The sequence below is a fragment of the Cervus canadensis genome, chromosome 27 (genome assembly GCF_019320065.1).
Source record: "Cervus canadensis isolate Bull #8, Minnesota chromosome 27, ASM1932006v1, whole genome shotgun sequence".
In the NCBI taxonomy this organism is placed as follows: Eukaryota; Metazoa; Chordata; class Mammalia; order Artiodactyla; family Cervidae; genus Cervus; species Cervus canadensis.
The window spans coordinates 45,759,707-45,780,879 of NC_057412.1; the positions used below are offsets into that span (position 1 = coordinate 45,759,707).

The following is a 21,173-nucleotide window of genomic DNA, read 5'->3' on the forward strand; positions in this document are numbered from 1 at the left end:
TAGCTCCTTTAATCTTTGCAATACCTCTACACAGTAGGTATTCTTGTTATTATCATCCACATTTCATAGTATTATCATCTACATTTTATAGCTGAAGAAACTGATGCAAGGAAAAAACAAGCAGCTTGTCCAAAGGGATAACGCCCGTAAATGCTGCAGTCAGAACCCGGACATGGATGAGCTGGCTGCAAGCTGCACTAAGAGGCTGCCTCCAGAACAGGCAAGCACTGTCTGTCCACACACTCACTCACACGCAGCTGCTCCATAGCTCGTCGGAGTCAAGTGAACAACTGCTCCTGAATGCCCCCAAGTCAGACACTGTGTTGAACTACCTTGGGAACCACAAACACTGATTAAATAAGCCTGACTTCACGGGGCTTATAATCTAATGGGAAGACAACCAGACAAATAACTTCAAAAAAACCAATGAGAAATAATAAATGTGGAGATGAGCAAGAGCTTATGGGAATTTAAGAACTAAAAGATCCAGTATAATAAGGGACAAAATCAAGAGCAAGAGGAACACTGAGGGATCAGTGAGAACTTTTATGCCAGAGGTAAAATCTTCAAGTTGGTTGGAACCACATGTCTGAATCTCAACATCAAGAATGAGGAGCCTGGAAACTACCTGACTTGCTTATTGGAAAAATGACTATTACCTGGAGTCTAATCACAGTAGTGAATCTTTTCCTTAATTTTTTGAGCCTCATGCTGAAAGTTTCCGGATCATAAACTACTAACCCAGAGGGTAAAGATTCAGTCTGGTATTGGTCTCATTTACTCAGAAACATTCACTCAATAATGCCACTCCTCTTTTTCTACATACTTCTACTATCTCCTGTCAATAGACTAAGAAAGCAAAAGCAGAACTCAACTATTAAAACAGTCAATAACCTCACATAAAAATCTACCAACTACAGGACTTCCCCACATCTACCAACTACAGAACTTCCCAGTTTACCCTGACACATGATGTGTTACTGATTCCCCTCGAGACTTTGATAGGCGGAACCTCCTGGCAGCTGGGCTTGGGTCTTAAGCAGAGGCCAGCCTTGCCATGACTTCAAAAAGATTGAGAAGCACAGAAATGAAGCGTTCGTTAGGCGCATGATACCTCAAGATTTTTGTCTATTGCCTGTTTTTTAGGTATGCATGCTAAATTTGCCTTTAGGATTTTCCTAAATTCCTTTGAATGATAACTTTTTCCCAATTTTAACTCCATCTGAATATTGTGTTCTTATTGACTTTTTCTTATTTCCCTTTTGGGGAAAATGTCACAATAATACTCCTTAAGTTAAAAGTTAGTTTATAAAAATCATAATCTGTTTGGCTGTTTATAGAACTAACCATTCAACAGTTCTGTTTTATGAAACAATAATACATTCAGGTTTAAAGGCATTAGTTAGGTCAAATGAAAGCATCGTCATATGCCCTCAATATGTAGATAAATAACAGGAATACTTCTGAATGAGAACTCAATTATGAAAAAATGCAGACTAGTGTTAGAATATAAAAAAGATAAAAGGATTCAACCTTTTAAAATGCTACATCATTCATTCGTCCATTCGTTCAATAAAATACCATGGAACTATAAAGTGAAAACCCATAGAGAATACAAAGATCGTTTCTCCAATGATCTAATAAAAGAACCATAATTCTGATTACTACAGAAATATGTCTGTATTCCAGAAGAAGCTTTAAGTTTGGCTCTCATCCCAAAAGTAAAAATCTTAAAGACAAATTAAGAAGCTTTTTCAAATAAGCCAAGACAGGAGAAGACAAAGTTACAAAGATTTTGGGAGGTAGGGAGCATGTTTCATCAGCATTTCAAGAATCCCCCATTTGATTTAGTAGTGATTTCACTCACACAGCAGTTGGACAGAAATTTCAGCCCCTTAATGTCTATGGTTGTAAATAAAGGGAAGTAAAGATGTCTCAAATGCATAATTCTCTGTGGTTTGAGGTGCTGGCAAAACAAACTCCTCTCTTGAAAAACGTGAGCAATCTTTCCATTTTTCACTGGCCTTTTGACTAGCAAACAACCTTATAACTCACCAGAATTTTCAGTTTTCAAAAAGAAATACAAGTAATTCATCTGATAGATTTTCTTAAAATCTTAAGATGGTTTATGTTGAAGGTTACCAACTGTTTGCATTAGGCTCAGAGTATTAATATATGAGCTGTAACTTCAAGAAGTCCTCAATTCTTACTTTCAGAGCTCTGCAATCCCTTTCTGCTTTCTACTATTCACAAATATTTAATTAGTACACTCTTGGATGTTAGGCTAATTCAGAAGAGAATGAATGTTTTCTTCTTTTAAGTCCTCATTTGTGAATGGATATAGGAGCATTACACATAAGCTAGATGTCTGGAATACAGAATTTCAGGGTTAAAAGTAGTATTACCTCTAGTAGTGCTTAAAAATAATTCAGAATACTTTTTATTTAAGAGGTGGGAAAAAGGCTTTAATATTTCTGAAGTAAAAAAAAAAAATGTATATCTAATCAAATGTGCATTGCTTTGTATGTGCCCTAATCACATAGCAGCTTATAGACAAACACAGTACTTCATGAAGAAAAATAAGGGAAACCTAATGTTACAGTTAATTCATCAGTGTCAGAGGACTCAGATTGTTGACAGTCGTGTATTCCAATGTTTTATGTCTTATTTCATCAGCTAATGTATAAACACAGAATTTAACTACAAAAAGAAAACAACAGTCTGAGTGAAGCAATCACTTTTAACTCTAAGCTAGGGTTCTGCCTACACTCAAGACATACTGAAGGACCTTTAAAAGGTTACTAAAGAAACCATCTGCCTCCTGATGCTCATGTCCTGATCATCTTACCAAGAGACTCCTGATAAAAGTTTTGCAAGTTTTATTTAAGTTATGCAGACTTCAGATATTTAATTCCTATTACTTACCAAGCTCACCTGAGCTTGTGTCTGGATAGAAAATACCTAAAGGAAAATGCCTTTAGCTATTTTGTGAGATAATGCAACTCGGCGATAACATTACCCTCTTTTCTGTATCTTGCTTATACATGTTTACTTTCTGCACAGTGACACAAAGAAAACCTGAATCCCAGGGCTAAAGGCCTCTCTCACTTCAATTTCAGATCTTCACCAAGTGTATGTTCCACCTCCTCTAGGAAGTAGTCTCCGACAGCTGCAATCCTGAAGCAACTGCTGCCCTCTCTGAATTGTCAGAACAATTTATTTACGCCATTTTTAAAGTATCTTTCCTTTTATTTTGTAAATGTGTTTTATGTGTGCATTGAATTATAAAGCTATGAGCTTCTCGTGTATACTGTACCTTACATACCTCTGCTTCTTAGAGCAAACTATTTAATTCAATGAATGCCCATCAAATAAATACACATCACACAATATCTACTTGGTAATAACAAAATTATTCAGTTACTAAGGTATATTTTTGGTGGCTAAACAGGAAAAAAAAAAAGCAATCAAAAAGCACTCATCGAAAACACTGAAGGACATTCTAGAAATACTCAGGTAAAATCTATACCATTTGGAACTGGAGACAGGTCTCCTCATTCTTCAAATATGGATCCAAATTATAAAATGATTTGTACTTACTTGTCTCCAAAAAACTTTCTCCAGAATTCAGCAGCATCTGCTTTCGTGATACGAAAGTTATCTCCCTGGAACTGTCCATTGGGAAAGATTGCTTTGATTTCTGCCAACATGTGACTGAAGATAAGGGATAGTTTTGTGAGATTTCGTCTGTAGACACAAAGGGGGAAAAATGAAGAGAAGAGTAAATATATAGGCACATAAGCTTCAATGGGAATATACATCATGAAAAATGAAATTATCCAACCTAGGTCAAATCAATAAAGCCCTTAAGAACAATGTTCATAGAAACTATACATTTAAATTCCTAACAGGGTTTTTATTAATAACCCATGTATTCATTTAATATAAACATGAACAAGATAAATTATATGGATTTAATGGGAGAGATGGACACCTAGAAAACTCATAGTCAAATATAAATGCTAATCAAAAATGAGTAACTATTTCTACATGGGGTAATAAGGAAAGTTGTGTCACTTACAGAGAATCTAGGAAGATAAGCGGTTGTTCGACAGATAAAAGACTCGGAATGGAAAGGAGGGGAAAGACAGGAGGGAAGAAAGAATTTTGAATAGTAGGAAGAGCGTACGGAGAAGTACAGAGGTGTGAACAGAACTATTTGAATACCTTCGAGGCTTAGCATGGCTAATAAAGAGCAGAAGGTGAGTGGAAGAGATGGCTTGAGATGGGATGAGAAAGTTTAGATGGGACATGACAAAGAGGCATCTGAACCAATGAACAGAGATTTTGTCAAATACATTTGCCACTTCTACCTAAAAATTAGTTTCTGATGATAAGCCTCAGATATGTACACATTTTAGATGCTCTCTAGGTAATTCCAAGGTAGTCCATAAAAAACTACTGTGATAAGGAATGGGGAGCCAAAGTGGACTAAAAGATTAAGGAAATGATCAAGTCTCTGTTTTTAGCAAGAAAAAGTTATGGTATGGAAGAAATGGTTTAGAGGGAGGGAAATGTAGGTGTTGTCTCTTCTAACTTCCATGTTAAGTTCTGGGGGTTTTGACGTGATTTATAGCATGCTTCAAATCATGATTCAGACTTTAAAATAACAGTATCATCTACATTCCTTCCAAGCTTTTCATAGGTTTACAACATATATTGTGTTAATCAGCCCCAAACTGTTACTGCCAATAATAAGGAAGCAATTGAAAGATAAAATACAAAAGAACTTCTCAGTTTTCAGCTGACCTTGCCTCTTTATATTCCTGCTTATTCAGAATCACCAGAACACAATAGGCACATACATAATATCTTTCCATTTTGAAGCTTCAGCTGCTTTTGTGTATGTGTTGAGGGGTCAAGGGCAGGTAGGAGGCAAGTAAATACAGAGGACAAATAGAGAAAGCCATCAAATCTGCAATGCATATAATGCCATACGAAGTTTCAGAAGGACTTTGACATTGAAAGTTGTGGCTATTTGCCTCATTTTTACGCATGTACCTGCATTTAACAACTCTCAAATAACAAACAAAAAGACATGCTACATACCAAAGAGATTATATAGTATGCACCTCTCAGTAGTTAATGAAAAGAAGCATGTATCCCATATAAGATGAACACAGAAAAAATAAAAGTACTTGTGATGGCAAGTGGGAAAAGTAGGAAAGAAGAAAGCAATAAAGTAACTGACATCTCAAAAAGCTCATCTCTACTGAAAAACCAAGAAGTCCACATCCTTTATTATTTATGAGAAGAATTATGAGAAAGAAATTTACGAGGGTCAGAACTTGGGCCTTATTTTAGTGCTTGATTGGCAACAATAAACAATCTGCAAAATCATTATGCTTGGGTTATGCAAAAGGTTTCACCATCTTCTTAGATTCAGCCACACTTCCATACAACTCAGCCTAATTCAAAGGTAAAACTCCCTTAATTAGTTGAATCTTTGTTCTTCTCATTTATGTCAACACATCCTCATTTAGATGATGGTAGATATAAGAGATTCAGTCTTAGGAAATGAAAAGCGAACTGATGAACTTTATCAAAGGAAAGAATTGTGGCCAATGCAGCCAATACAAACTGCAACCGTCTTTTGAAATTTGAGTTTAAGGAAAAACATAAAAGTCACTTTTGAAAAGCTGCAACGAATTTATTTCCGTAATTAGGCAAAAGAGTTAATTTTTGACCAAACTTCCAATTGATACATACAGAACAAAAAAGAAAAATCAGGATGGCTGTAATTAGGGTAAACCAACTGTTCGTTATTTTCTGAATTGGTTGCTTTCCATCCATCCCCTAGTTTCTTTGTTCTTTAATCATATCCAAATGTTTTTCATTTTTATTTGTTAGATCTAAAGCCTGAAGCACAATACCAGTGATTATCCATCTTGGATATTTGATCCACTGGCTATGTAGGCACTAAGCTTTAAAACAGAAATAGTAATACTTTATAATTTTCAGTCTAGAAGACCTAGTTATCACTACTACCTATACAACCAATCACTGTTAAATTATAAACTGTGGGTATAGTTCAATTTTCTTCTTCCTACAAGAAGATTACATTTCTATTTGACTTTTTGTACAAACTAAGGCAATGAAAAAATCTCTTTTGCCTTTAATTTTTAAAGAAATGGAAATTCAAGTTCTTAAAAACATGTGAATTCAAGTTTTCTGTTATCTTATTTTTCACATATACCAGAACATATATTTTCTAACTAATTTTTTTAAAAATGCATATCATACATATGTAAATGATTATTCTGGAAATCCTTTATCTGAAAGATTGATTTACTGAGGTTGCAATCCACACAAAGAAATGAAAATAACTTACAGTTAATTCGGCTGATGTCATTTAAATTTATTGTCACAACAAATAAGTTTGTCTTTTATATGACTGTGTCGGAGTTTGTTTACTATATTTTGCTTTACATTATAAGCTTTAATTCCCCACTCCACTATGCACTTTTAGATACCAATTTAAAAGTAAATAACTTCCAAGTTTGAAACTGAAATCCAAGAACACAGTCACCTCCAATCATCTAGACATAGTGGGAATGAATTTTCCATAGTGTAGATGAATTTTCTTTCCTATTAGGATATTTTTCCCATACCTTGCCAATTTTCCCTAAGCCCACCTGACTGCTGCTCATCATATGACCAAAAGTGATGACTACTTAATAAAGGATTTGGAGCATCCTAATTGAGAATATGTATGTTTTTCACTAAACAACTAAGGAAATAATATTTATCTGACTGGACCTGGGCATCCGGTCTCATCATTTTACCACAAATAGATGGGGAAAAATGCCAACAGTGACAGACTCTATTTTCTTGGGCTCCAAAATCACTGTGGACAGTGACTGCAGCCATGAAATTAAAAGACTCTTACTCCTTGGAAGAAAACCTAGACAACATATTTAAAAGCAGAGACACTGCTTTGCCAACAAAGGTCCATATAGTCAAAGCTATGGTTTTCCCAGTAGTCACGTACAGATGTGAAAGTTGGATCACAAAGAAGGCTGAGCATCGAAGAATTGATGCTTTTGGATTATGGTGTTGGAGAAGACCCTTGAGAGTCTCCTGGACTTCAAGGAGATCAAACCAGTCATTCCTAAAGGAAATCAACCCTGAATATGCATTGGAAGGACTGATGCTGAAGCTGAAACTCCAACACTCTAGTCACCTGATGCGAAGAGCTGACTCAATGGTAAAGACCCTGATGCTGGGAAAGATTGAGGATAGGATGAGAAGGGGGCAACAGAGGATGAGGTTGGATGGCATCATCGACTCAATGGACATGAGTTTGAGCAAACTCTGGAAGATAGTGAAGGACAGGGAAGCCTGGCGTGCTGCAGTTTATGGGGTCACAAAGAGTTGGACACAACTGAGTGAGTGAACAACAACAACAAAAAAGACTCAATAATCTTAAACATAACTTTACAAGAAATTCTGCAACACTCTGACTTTCAATAGAAGAGATACTTTGACTAATTACTACCACATAATCTCCCACTAACCATCACAAGTTAAGTCATTTTTTTCTGCCACCACCAAGGTTAAGTTGCTCAGTTGTGTCCGACTCTTTGCAACCCTGTGGACTGTAGCTTACCAGGCTCCTCCATCCATGGGAATTTCCAGGCAAGAATACTGAAGTGGGTTGCCATTTCCTTCTGCAGGAGATCTTCCCGACCCAGGGATTGAATCCGGGTCTCCTGCATTATAGGCAGACGCTTCACCCTCTGAGCCACCAGGGAAATCCATATAGTAGGAATCCCCAAGCCATTTTTAAAATTTGTTCAGTGTGAGATTTTGTTTTTAAGATATAATGTTGAAATGAAAGTATTCTGATACACCAGGTAACCAAAAAGTAGCTTCTAGATGTCAATACTGCACAAACCAGTAAAGATGCTGATATATTAAAGAAGCCTTGAAGCAGAGGGAGGGAGAGAGGAATAAAGATAGAGAGGGCAGAGATGATAAAGAAAACTATCTACACTGGCAATCTTTGAAAAGGCTATAAATGAACTTACCCACAAAACAGAAACAGAGTTACAGATACAGAAAACAAATTTACGGCCACCAGCGGTAAGAAGGGGATAAAACGGAAGATTGTGATAGACATATACATATTACTATATATAAAATAGATAACTAGTAAGGACCTACTTTAGAGCAGAGGGAATTCTGCTCAATATTCTGTAATGGCCTATATGGGAAAAAAATCTAAAAAAGAGTGGATTTGTGTATACATATGACTGAAACACTTTGCTGTACACCTCAAATTAACACAACATTGTAAATCAAGTGTGCACCAATAAAACAAGTATAGTAAACACATCGGCAATGTCAAGAGTATCACTCAAGAAGCCGTGCTTCTTCTATCCTGCATTCAACCATGTAAAAACTTTCTTCAAAATAACATGAATCGATTTCTCAAGTTGCGTTACTGCACAGACTGTGAAGCTGGAGTGACACAGCATCGCTGTTTAAGAGTCAGTCTCAGCAGCCTGAGTGGCCACAGCAGCATCGAACACTGAAGGTACACAAGATCTGATGCAGGATGACCCAATCCTACCCTTACTGAATTTACCACACAGGAGGGCAAAAGCAGACTGCAACCCAGCCCAGTATTCTTGCCTGGAAAATGCTATGGACAGAGGAGCCTGGTGAGCTACATTCCATGGGGTCACAAGGAGTCAGATGAGGCTGAGCAGCTGAGAGCACGGAGAGAAAAAGACACGACGATATTAACACCACAGAGGCGACAGCGCACCAGCTCCTCAGCTCACGACAATCGCCGTCTTGAGGTGAGGAATTTGAAAAATGAATAAAAAATACATCAAGAGACTTGATTCGTAGCCTCCACTAAATGTAGGAGATACACACACAGAGTGCAATTTAATTACATCGCATGTAGTCAATTCAAGAAACAGCTGTGTCATAAATCAAGGAGGAAATAAAAAGCTGTAGGTGTGGAATTCGTGAACACACTTCATACCAGAGAGTTCCAAAGTTTCTGAGAATGCACCGCCTTTGGTAGAAGAAATAGGAGACAATATTTTTATCCAAGAACTATTAACAATTCAATTCTCACATTTAAAAGCTAGGATATGTGCTTTATAATCTTTACAAGATGAAACAAATTCACCATTAAGAGAAAAGCAAGACATAAAGAACATAAACAGCAGCCCTAGAAATGAGACTCACACCCAGTTAAAGACCAATTTCCATTCACCCTACTTCTGAGGTAGTGCCTTCCAAGATGGGTTTAGGGACCTACTTCACACTGTATTTCACCTTGGGAACATTTTGATTCCTAAGAAAGTAAGGATACTAGGCTGATGTAAGCCTCACCTTTCATTTCCTCATCCTGGGAACAGAGACTATTATTAAGATGACTCCGGAGAGTCTGAAATAAAACTGGATCTCATCCACTCCCCTGCCTAAATGTTTTAAAGTTTTCAATACAACTAAGAAGAATAAGAAGTAAATCTTTTTAATTGAAGTATAGTTGATTTACAATATTGTGTGTAGAGCAAAGTGGTTCATTTATATATATTCTTTTCCATAGTCTTTTCCATTATGGTTTATTACAAGATACTGAACCTAGTTCCCCATGCTACATAGTAGGACTGTGTTCATCTATTTTATACGGGGCAGTCTGTCTCTGCTGATTCCAGACTCCTAGTTTATCCCTCTCCAACCCCCTTTCTCCTCTGATGACCATAGGTTTGTTTTCTGTGTCTATGAGTCTGTTTGTTTGTTTGTTTTGTAAATAAGATCATTTGTGCCATATTTTAGATTGCACACATAAGTGAAATCATATGATATTTGTCTTTCTACTTCTCACTTCACTTAATATGACAATTTCTAGGTCCATTCATGTTACTGCAAATGACATTGTATCATTCTTTTTTTATGACTGAGCAGTATTCCATTATGTCTATACACCAGATCTTTTTCATCCATTCATCTATTGATGAACATTTAGACTGCTTCCATGTCTTGGCTATTTTAAACAGTGCTGCAAGTTACACTGGGGTACATATATCTTTTTGATTAATGGTTTTCTCTGGATATATGCCCAGCAGGAGAATTGCTGGATCATATGGCAACTCTATTTTTAGTTTAAGGCACCCCCATTGTGTTTTCCATAGTGACTGCACCAATTTACAAGGAATATGAACCAATCTTAAAAGCCCAAGTCCCAGAGTCTACCCCAAGTCGTAAGAGAAGTGTGAGCAGAAACTTTCTAACCTGAGCCACAAGCAGTAGGGTAATTTTTCAAGCTGCTCCAGGTTACTTCACTGAACTGCTCACTTTAAAAGAATTTAGCAAACTATGTCAGTCCAAAAGCTTCATTAAAATAGGTAACCAAGGTAGGTTTTATCCTTTCATTAAAAGATAAATCATCCACCACTAACAAGGCTAGGGAGACCAAACGTGAAATTGTGGCTGGGAAGGATGAACCCTGGGCATCCTTTGATCTCTACAGTATAATCTCAAACATGTTGCCTACATAGGTCTAATAAGTGCAAGATGCTATCCCACAAAATAAGGATGATACTTTCGCTTTACGAAATGAATTTGCTTTACGAAATAAACAGTTTTAAATGGATAATTTACACAACTAAACACATGAAATATTCCCATCACATTCAAATGTAATATCCTTTGACAAGTTCCTGGGAGATACCAAGATATTCTGTCTAATTTTTCAGCTATCCTATGTTAAGAAACTGGCCTTGAACCGTACATACTGAGTGCATATCCTTACCCTGCTGGTAGTTGTGAACAAGTTGCTTAACCTCACCCTTTGAATCAGTTTCCTTATCTCTAAAAATTTTAAATAAAAATGCCTGTCTCACTAAGCTGTTGTGAGCAGTATATAAGGTATAAAGGTAAGACCCTAATGCATCTAGTAACTCTCAATAAATAATCATCATTATTATTATTAATTCTATCTACCACCTCTGTTTAAAAGTATAAATATCCTAGTCTTTAATTTCCCCATATAATACTATTGTCATTTAAACTGACGGCTATCTTAATGAGGTAAAAATCACCATTCTCATATTAGGATCATCAATTGCCATGGTGGCCTCTTACAATTTCACAGCAAACAATGAAAGAGTATTTGATTAATCCATTCATTCATTCTGCATATCCTGACTAAGTGTCTACTAGACTATGTCATATACTCTTGATGAATTCATCAAGTATTCACATACTTTTAATGAACTTCAGGGGCTAAGAGATTACCAAAGGTACAGAACAATGTAGTGGGAATAAAACTGAGATAGAACTAGAATAAAGGTAGTAATCAGTGAGAGAGACAAAGGAGTCTACCACTTTGGGGGTGATGGTTGCAGTTCTGACCAGAATATAGCCCAGCAGTGGGTAGGAACAGTACAGTAAAGGTGAATTAGGAAGGAATTAGATAATACCAAGGGTGAATGGGGTCCTTCGTGTGGATTTTGAAATTTCCTACGACGACGACAGCAGTTTGCATGGAAAAAAAGAACTACAATAAGCCTCATCTCAATACATTCAATAAAGCTTCCCACATAATCTTTTTTAAATGTCAGCTATTTTAACTTTGCAGCTATGCCAACATAGGATTATCTCTTTGATAATTTCAACAAATAATTTTATATGAAAAATTTATTATGAGAAACCATGACAGCATGATACGATTGGTCATACTTTCATCTGGTTTAAAAGCTTAACAATATCTACTTCAAAAGAGAAAAACTTTTGTCTATCATGCTGGACTCCTTTTGATTAAACCTAAAAGGTAACAGGTACCTTTTTATGAAATCTTTTTTTTTGAGAAATCTTAAAAATGTAGACCATTCTATTACGTGAGAGAGAAAAGAAAAATGTATCTATTCCTGCATTCCTATTTAAGGTAAAATACAATGAAATGTCTGTGAACTATGTGGAAAGTTATCATGACAATGACTCAAACAGAAGCAACCAGAAGCAATCATAGTAGAACTTCATTCTGTGTTTTTGCTTTTGTTTTGGCTAGGCTCTTTTTCAAAAGAAAAACATTGGAAGTTTAAACTATTTTTTTATGTTCTGGGGTAATCTGATAAAAGAACAGTCGTCATCACATAAACTTGACCATGAAAACAATTTAATTTTTAAATCTACTAATAGATTCATTTTTGTTCTTTTCCCAGATCACCATAAAAAATTATAATGCAGTAGCAATCTGAATTATATCAATTAAGTCAGTACTTACTGCTTCTACTGAAAATTCTTAATTATTTTTACTTGCTACATTCCCTACACCACTATTTCTACTTTTTGTCACATGCACATTTCAGAGGTAGCTTTTACTTTTACTCAGTAGGACAGAGTAATAGAATCCTCTATCAGAATTCAGTTTAAGTCTTTCCTACAATAATATTTTCTTCCAGGATTTCTCCTGTCCGTGGCACCAGCTACCTCCCACCGTTCTTCACACCGCTTCTCTTCCTCTCCTTGGGCATCTGAATGGCCTCCTGCCCTTTCTGATCCAACTTTGGATTAAGCCATCTCTTCCTCCCCGCTGATTCCAAGTTCCTGCGTCTCAGCTTGGTGACCTCTCATCTGCGCCCTTTACGTTAAGGTGGCAGGCCATGGTGTCTTTCCCATCCCCCTTTCTGGATGTCATCTATCAGGCTGTTAGACGCCACCACGTGGGCTTCCCTGGAGGTCCCGTGGTTAAGAACCCGCCTGTCAATGCAGGGGACCCGGGTTCAATCTCTGGTTTGAGAAAATCCCACGAGCTGCGGACAGCCGAGCCAGCACACCACATCCGAGCCCGCGCGGTGACTGCTGAGGCCCGCGCCCTGAGGCCGCGCTCTGCAGCACGGGAGGCCGCGCACGGCGCCCGGCAAGGCCGCGCACGGCGACGCAGGCCCAGTGCGGCCAACGCGTCAAATAACGCGCCGCCGCGGCACACTGCCTGGCGTGGCGGACGTCCTCTCTGAGAAGCACCACAGCCATTTTATATACATACTGCACTTCACCTCGATCAGAGCAAAGGTCTTTGTTGGAGAAGAAAGTCTTAGTACACCTGTAACAGCTCCTTACAAATAACAGATCCCCAATACATTTTAACGTTGATGACCACGAAAACATTTAAAGAATAAGTACATCAGAATTTCCTGACCTAAACAGTGCTAATGGGCAGACTGACAGCAGGAGGACATAAAAACAGTTTACAGACACTCAGAGTGGAGCATCAGCTTTACCAAAAGCTGCTGCAAGAGAGGATTAAAAATCTAGCGTTTGACACTAAGTGAGGAAAAGAAAAAAAAACCTTTGTGAGCCCCGCTATCTTTTCTCCCACCATCTTTTTCTCCTTTGTGAATGACAAAGTGTAACAACAGCAAGCAACAGGAAACTAACGTGAAGTTTCCAGAGTCTCAAGGAAACCGATCCCATCTGTCACACTTTCTGAGGAAGTGCAAGCACAGCTTCCCATCACATCACCTGTTCCCCGACCGTTGCTTCCTCCTTGGCTCTGGAGAGTTCCTCCTCGAAACCTCTGCCCCACTTTCAACCCAGCTCCCCAGAAACGGAACAGGCGAGAAACAAATGAGGCGCAGAGAGCAGAGACGGCCACCTCTGTGCTGGTGCTCGTGTCCTGCGTTACTGACAAGAAAACCTCAAACCTGACGTCTATTCATCGTTTCCCCAGGGCTAAAATTACCTTTATTCAAACGGCTGAGGCAAATATAAAAACAAACATTACTCTGCCAAGCAATTCTCATTTACTTCTGGTCTAATCTAGTATGGATACCACATGATAACACAGAGTGTGTGTGTGGGTGTGTGTGCACACACATGAACATGCTCTATAGAAAGTGTGAAGTGACAAAGGCAAGAAAATGAATAGCATGCCCAGTACTAAGTGCTACTGAAAAGCTAAGTATCAGGATACAGACACACAGAAAACAAATATAGAATACAGAGTAAGAGACATAAACAGTAGTAATCTCTGGATAATTTATAAATGGGTTTTCTGTTTTTTTTCTTTAAATATTTCGATTTTCAAAAATATTACAGGCCATTACACTGACTGTCTCAGGCAAATCTGCAAGGTGCCTGAAGGAGAGAGAGTGACTAGATTTCCAAACCCACTGCAGCAGCCTGCCCCCTGACAGGCCCCACGGGCATCCAGGCTGCAGAGCTTCGCTCTCAGGTCCGGAGCTCTCTCTGTACAGTCACCTCAATCCTTTTACTTGAGCACCAACTTTCAATTTTCTAGAAACTATTGCCCTTTCACCACAGGATATTCAACACTGGCACAGCAATATAATTTCACATTTTCAGGATATAAGGAAGGGAATACAAAGTTCAAAGAGTACAGCTACTGATAAACTAAATGTGGAAATCATCTCATTCTGGTTAAGTCTCACTATTTTTAAATCTAGTTGGTGACATTATCTCCTACCTTTACGATAATCTAAAAAATACACCATTCAAGTTGAATTATTTTCAGGAGCAAGGGAGTGCCTCATAGTTATTATAGATAAATGAGCACACCACATATAATCCTTGTCATGCAATAGCATAAAAGAAAATGTATAGTGACATATGACCAGAGCATTCAGTTGTCCACCTTTCCCCTTCAGTATACCAGACACGGACAAGACATATGATAATGATTCTAGAGAAGGGGGCTAATTTAGATCTACAGCCTCAGAAAGAAATGCTGTGCTTTTCTAAGCAGTGAGACTGATTATATTGGGATTTCTTTTTCCTTTCAAAATGAAGAACAGGTGAAATAATCACAGAACACAGCTGTAACAGACATGAGCTGCAGTTTGCCCGGGCCACTGTTGTGGTGTAGTCGCTCAGCCATGCGCAACGCTTCTGCGCCCCCATTAACTGCAGCCCTCCTCTGTCTGCGGGACTCTCCAGGCAAGGATACTGGAGTGGCTTGCCATTTCCTTCTCTAATGGACGAATAAAAACTTGTTAAACTTTCTGAGTATAGCAGCAATGGGTATATTTTTTAAGTTAAAATAAAGGTCTAAGAGTTTTTTAAATTGGCCAAAGTTAAACTCCATTTAGCTTACTCTGCTCCCAGCGGTGGTGACAAGACCTTTCAGACAAGTGGTTTCTGCACTCCCGACGTCAAGTCTCACGGAGGAAACACTGGAGTGTAGTGGAGGAAAGCATAGTAAGCTTTCCTAAAGCAAAGCTCTAGACACAGGACTGCCTGTCTCTTACTTCAAAGCCTCCTATCCAAAGTTCTGTCCCCTAAAAAAATGAGAAGACTATAGGTACCTAATTTGAGGCCCCGTAACATTCCACGGAGTTGTCATTACTTTTATTTTGGCTGGTAGGAGGTGATTAGATAGCTCGCAAAGCCCATAGGCTTTAGGTAAAAATTCTGAATATACCTCACAACCTACAATTAATATGAAGTACAAGGTGTTATATACCATTTTAAGTTTACAGACTTTTCTCAATATATTTTAGTCTGAGACTGAAGAACTCCTAAAGTCATGATAGAAAAATCTAACATAGAAAACTGACATTACATTGGGAAGCCTTAATTTTTATGTTGTTCATTACTATAATGGGCATCTCTGATGTTTTCTTTCCTTTTCAACAAAGTAAATACTTAAATAACATTGTCTTCCAAAAGTAACCACAAATCAGCAGAAATAACAAAAAATAAATAAATAAAAGGCAACTGAAAAGCTCTGTTCTACATGTTAATGAATAAACACTAGAATATTGAAACCATATGAAAAATGCAGACTGCTAGAACAGAGTATGCTCAATGGGAAACATGGCTTAAAAGGTGATTTTATTTATTTGTTCTTAATAAGGAAATGTGCTAACAGTAAGCAAATGACAATATCACGTCTAAGAATTTTAACTTTCATCTCAATTGAGAGTTTGGAAATACCTTAATTTAGAGAGACTTATGTTTACTACATGATGGCTGGTCAATAATATGAATCAACTCTCTCTGCTATTTTAGTCTTGATTGCAAATGGAATAATCACCACATAAATAAAACCACCCTTAGACAGTGGCTTTGGAGTAGAAAGACAAACATATTTAATCTATCCACACCCTGAAGATCAAACATTACCAGAGTTAAAAGCTCCAGCTCTAGAGTCAAATTAACCTAAACTTGAGCTTAAATCATTCAGTAACTGAATGACTTTGCATACTAAGTTAACCCTTCATCTCTAAATTATGAATTACAACAGCACTTACAGGATTTGCGGAATATTACAGATAGTCAAAATTTCTTTGCTACTCTTCCCATCATGGAGTCTCTTCCCCTCACCCCCATACCTGGGCTAGGCTGTGCCTTGCTTTGATTAGTAGAATATGGTAGAAATTACACCGTGTAAATTCTGAGGTTGGGCCCTAAGAGATCTGTGGTTTCTGCCTTTGCATCTTAGAAAACAATCTTGGAATTTCATGGTCATGCTGTGAGGAAACCCAAGCAGTCATGTGGAAAGGCCCTAGTGAGTCCCCAGTTGCAAGGCAGCAACAAATGCTAGGCATGTGAGGGCAGCCCAACGCCCCAGCCAATACCACATAAAACAGAAGCCAACACCATGAGATCTTAACAAATAATACTTGCTGTTAAATTTTATGTGGTTTGATACACAGCAGTAAATAATTGGCTTAGCAAACCGACACACAGCAAGCATTTGATAAACTTTTATCATTATTACTAGTATTTTGGTGCTGCTGCTGCTGCTAAGTCTACCAGCTTACTGTTATTAGCATTATTGTCATCAACAGCAGCAGCTGAGAAAGGTTGGGACACTCTTCTGTCAATGTAAGTACATAACTTATGGATAAAGAATCAAACACTATTTAAAACTTGTATTCCTACTTAGAGTATTTTTACATTGAAAATTGTAAAATTTACATCTTCTGTATTTTCCTTGATACTAAAGAAAACTAACCAAAAGAGATTTTTGGAAGAAATCTGGACTATACTAATTGGAAAGTTAGCCTACTCAGATCTGGATCAGAAGGAATTTAATTTCCAAAACATACTTATTTAGATAACCACACAAAGAACTGAAGTGTGAAAATACCATTAGGCTAATCTGCTGATTTATACCAACAAAAGACTTAATTTCTACAAGTCTTAAATGCTCAGTCAAAGGTAGAGAATCCCCTTAATATTATATGTACATAAAATGTAAGCAAAGATCTGAAATGTTTATAGACTGTATAGCAGTCTTTTAATTGAACTGCCATTTAAATCACATTTTCTAAATACGACCTAACATTAACTAGATCTGACATATGTCTAGATAAGAAATCATTCTGGATTTTGGCTTGTCTATTTCTATTCATTGGGGTCTCTGTTCAAAAGTCAAGTACTATTAATAATCCCTTACTTATCAACACTGAAGTGCACACAATGCCTTTTTTTTTTTTTAAAAGAATAATTCTTTTGGCTTCCAGCTGTACCTAAACCATCAATATAATAATCTTGAGAAGACATTTAAGGATACTGTTGAACATATCATTGTACCGTGTAAATAAATTTAATGAAATGGTTATTCAACAGAAGTACTACTGCACCCAAGAACTGTAAGATTTAATTATACAATAAACATGAGAATCAATCAATATGCCTCCCCTGGTGATACCTATCATTTAAAGCTTACCAGAAAGACGAAACTACAAGTAGTTAAAGAAATCACTTTTAATATTTCAATTAAATTAGAATGATGAGAGAAGCATCATGCATTAACTTAAGAAAATTTTATTTCCTGTATAATTATCTCCTGCTTAATCAAGTATTTCTTAAGAAATCAAATACTAAGAGACAAAGAAAAGCTACAAATAATCGACTACAAATAATCGACAAAGATTAGGCTGTAAAAGCAGCACCAATTAGTCTTTTCATTTTCTGGCATATCACTTATGATGAAACATGCTATTTCTTGAAAAGTGTACCTTAGTGGCACAAAAGTAAGTTCTCCCCATTTTTCAGAATGATAGTATATGCACAGAAACTGAGATCTACATATATGAAATTCCAGTGACTTTAAAACAAAGTTTTTTCATTTAGTAAATACTATATTTTTGAGGCTCCGCAATAATCTGCCACTACACTAGGCAATGGATTAAAAAGATGAAAACCAGCTACTTCCCTGCCCTCCAGGAGTTTATAATCAGGTATAATAATGCACAGCGACAATCCAGTGTAATTGTACAAAGTATAATACATTCAAGGTTCTTCAGCCAACACAGGAGCCCACAGGAGAATGTACTCAACTCTGGCCCTCTGTAAAAGGGTTCAGAGGCAGGAAAAAAGCAAGAGAACATGCCAGGTAAAAGCAGCAAGGTTGGTACACCAAAGTATGTGGGTGAAGACTGGCCTCGCAATATGATACACTGCAGGGTCAGAAGTGATCTGCATTCAGGAAAGAGATGGCTGGGGCAGCAAGACCACGCTGGAGATACCGCCTCATCCTGTAGCCCTGGGCATTAAACCAGCACAGCCCATCACCCACCCAGGCTGTTCAAGGATGCCGAGGCCTGCATATCCAACCATGACGCCACCAGGAAGCGCTACAGCCAACGGGAGTTTGAAAAACAAAACCACTTTCCATAAAATGCATCACAAGCTATAATTTAATAAGGAGGAACACATCTTCAGCCAAATTTAAAAGCTTTCATTGAAGATTCCTCTGTTGTTAAGATAGTAATTGAATTTTGAGGGCTTCTTCCCTGTGTCCTTGATGAAATATAATCTAGATTTAACAAATTGAAAAAACAAGCAAAAGAAAAGAGCTCTCAGAGAGGAATGCTCCAGAAGCCTATGTCTTAGAAGCAGATGTTCTACTCTGGCAGACTCCCCGCCCCTGGTGTATTACCATTTGAAACCCACTCATAGATCACATTGCAAATGCACATCTGAGAAGATGTGTTCCCATTTCAAAATACCACAGTAATTCCCTCACTTCCAGAAATGATTCACCAGATAAATATTTAGTGTTGTCAAGAAATATAACCTTTTTTTCCCATGATCTAAAGTAGAACTCTAGGCTGACCAACTCCAACCCCCAAACACAACATTATCAATAATCCCTGCAGTACCATCCCACCAGGTGACACTATCAAGAGTTAATTCTCTGGGTGTGGAGGCTGTGCCAAAGCTCTTAAGAGAAGACCCATTTGATTCCACTGAAAAGTACTGCAATCTGTTCTTTAAAAATGGACTGTAGTTAAGTGATACATTTTTCCATTAAGTTTTATGGAGCCTGCTGAATTTCCTGTGTCAATCTGTCACAAAAATCTGCTTCTCAGACATCTGTTGGTACAACACACATGTGAATAAGGTATTGCATGGAGATGTCTGAAAATAGCAATGCACAGCTTAGCATTTGGTCTCTGATCAGAAAGAATTTCCAGTATGTTGGTTGGTAGACTTAATTTAGATCCTGTTAATATCTATTATTAATCACTGGTCTTCCAACAGTACCCATAGTAATATACATACCACCGGGAAAAATAAAGAATTATCTTCTTCACGTCAGTAGCCTTCTCACAGTCAAGTGGAAAGAAAGGTTAAATATGAAGAAGAAGAAATGATAAGAGTGAGCCTTAGATTTCAGTTTGGCAGTCAAGCCCCAGGGCAATCTAACAATTATGCTCAAAATCCAGCCCTTGGACCACAGTTTAAACATCACTCCACCACTTGTCAAAAATGCAAACCTTTAGGTCCCACCCCAGAACTGCTGACTCAAAATCTGCACTTTGATGAGCCCCTCAGGTGATTCATATGCATGTTTAATATCTGAAAAGCACTTTGTTAGCAGGAACCTCAAAGGATATTTTTCACTGTGGTGCCTATATGTAGACTATCTAAGTATTTTTCCGCAGTAGCATTATAGGCCCCGAACTGGGCTGTGCTATCGTGGCCCACTCTTTGTGACCCTAAGGACTACAGCCCCCCAGGTGCCTCAGTCCATGGGATTCTCCAGGCAAGAATACTGCAGTGGGTTGCCTGTCCTCCTCCAAGGGATCTTCCCCACCCAAGGATCGAACTGGCATCTCCTATGTCTCCTGCATTGCAGGCAGATTCTTCACCTGCTGAGCCATCAGGGAAGGCCTCTATGTAAAACTGCATCTAAAGCAGCCTTGAGGCCCAAGTATTTTTTTAAAGATCCGTGTAAGAGATTCCACTCTGCTGTCCCTCACCACGTACTATCCGTCAGTCCTTCCCGTAATGCTGCCAACATGCTGGGAGTCACAGTCATCATTACTGGGCTGGAACATCCTTGTTTTAGTGATTTAGTTTCTCTTCCAGGACAGACCTCAACAAGGCTAACTGCTGATGGGACTCTCATTTCTCATCCCTCTTGCTCAATAACCCTGAAGAACTCACCCCTAATCCTTGATGGCTCCAACCTAGGACAGCCTGTACTATTCCCATTTGTAAATATCAACATCAGACTGATGATAACCTCATCACCACACCCCAGCTCAGCCTCCACATCTCTACCCTGGAAGAAGAACTAAGTGCTTCTGATTGGTTAACACATTGTCAGAGGTCAGGGAGCAGGCTTGCTTCCTCCTACTACAGGAAATAGCAGACAACCACACACATCACTAGTTCAGTGTAAGTGTGGCTCATCTACGCCTAATGTGAAAAAGGAGCAAATTATTCTCCCTCCAATCATCTTCCTCTATCATTATTACCCTTTGAGATCCCTAAATGCAAGGATTTCATCTGCTATGTTTGGTTCTACCTCCTTAAGAATAGCAAGACTGGAAAAAAAAAAAAAGACAGACCTGCCAGCTGAGGAATAAAAAGCACCTTCTTCAAATGCCATTAAGGTGCTGTTTCCTCCTAGAACTGAATTTGCCCACTGCTATATATCTCCTTGTAACCTTATAATTAAAAAGCCATCAGGGCCTGCCTGCCTACCCACCAGAAGAAATATCCTTGGAAAACGTCAATCAAGCTCGGCTGACTAATTTTATCATGAGAACCTCTAATCAGGGAGAGAAAGATCTTGGCGCTGCCCGTGGTGGAGTGATGAATGCAACACCAGGGGCTGGAACAAGGCCAGGAGCGCTGGGGTTTGAAAGGAGCAGCTGAGCCGC

The 21,173-nt window shown here is 38.1% G+C and overlaps 1 protein-coding gene across 9 annotated transcripts in view; it reads right to left on the reverse strand.

Moving 5' to 3' along the window:
* CBLB (Cbl proto-oncogene B) overlaps positions 1–21,173 on the reverse strand; it is a 217,007-nt gene that overhangs the window by 119,136 nt on the left and 76,698 nt on the right. For all 9 annotated transcript variants that reach the window (XM_043448984.1, XM_043448989.1, XM_043448988.1 and 6 more), the window contains exon 4: positions 3,601–3,747. In XM_043448984.1, the coding sequence (XP_043304919.1) occupies positions 3,601–3,747 (147 nt within the window). The remainder of the gene's footprint in view (positions 1–3,600; positions 3,748–21,173) is intronic.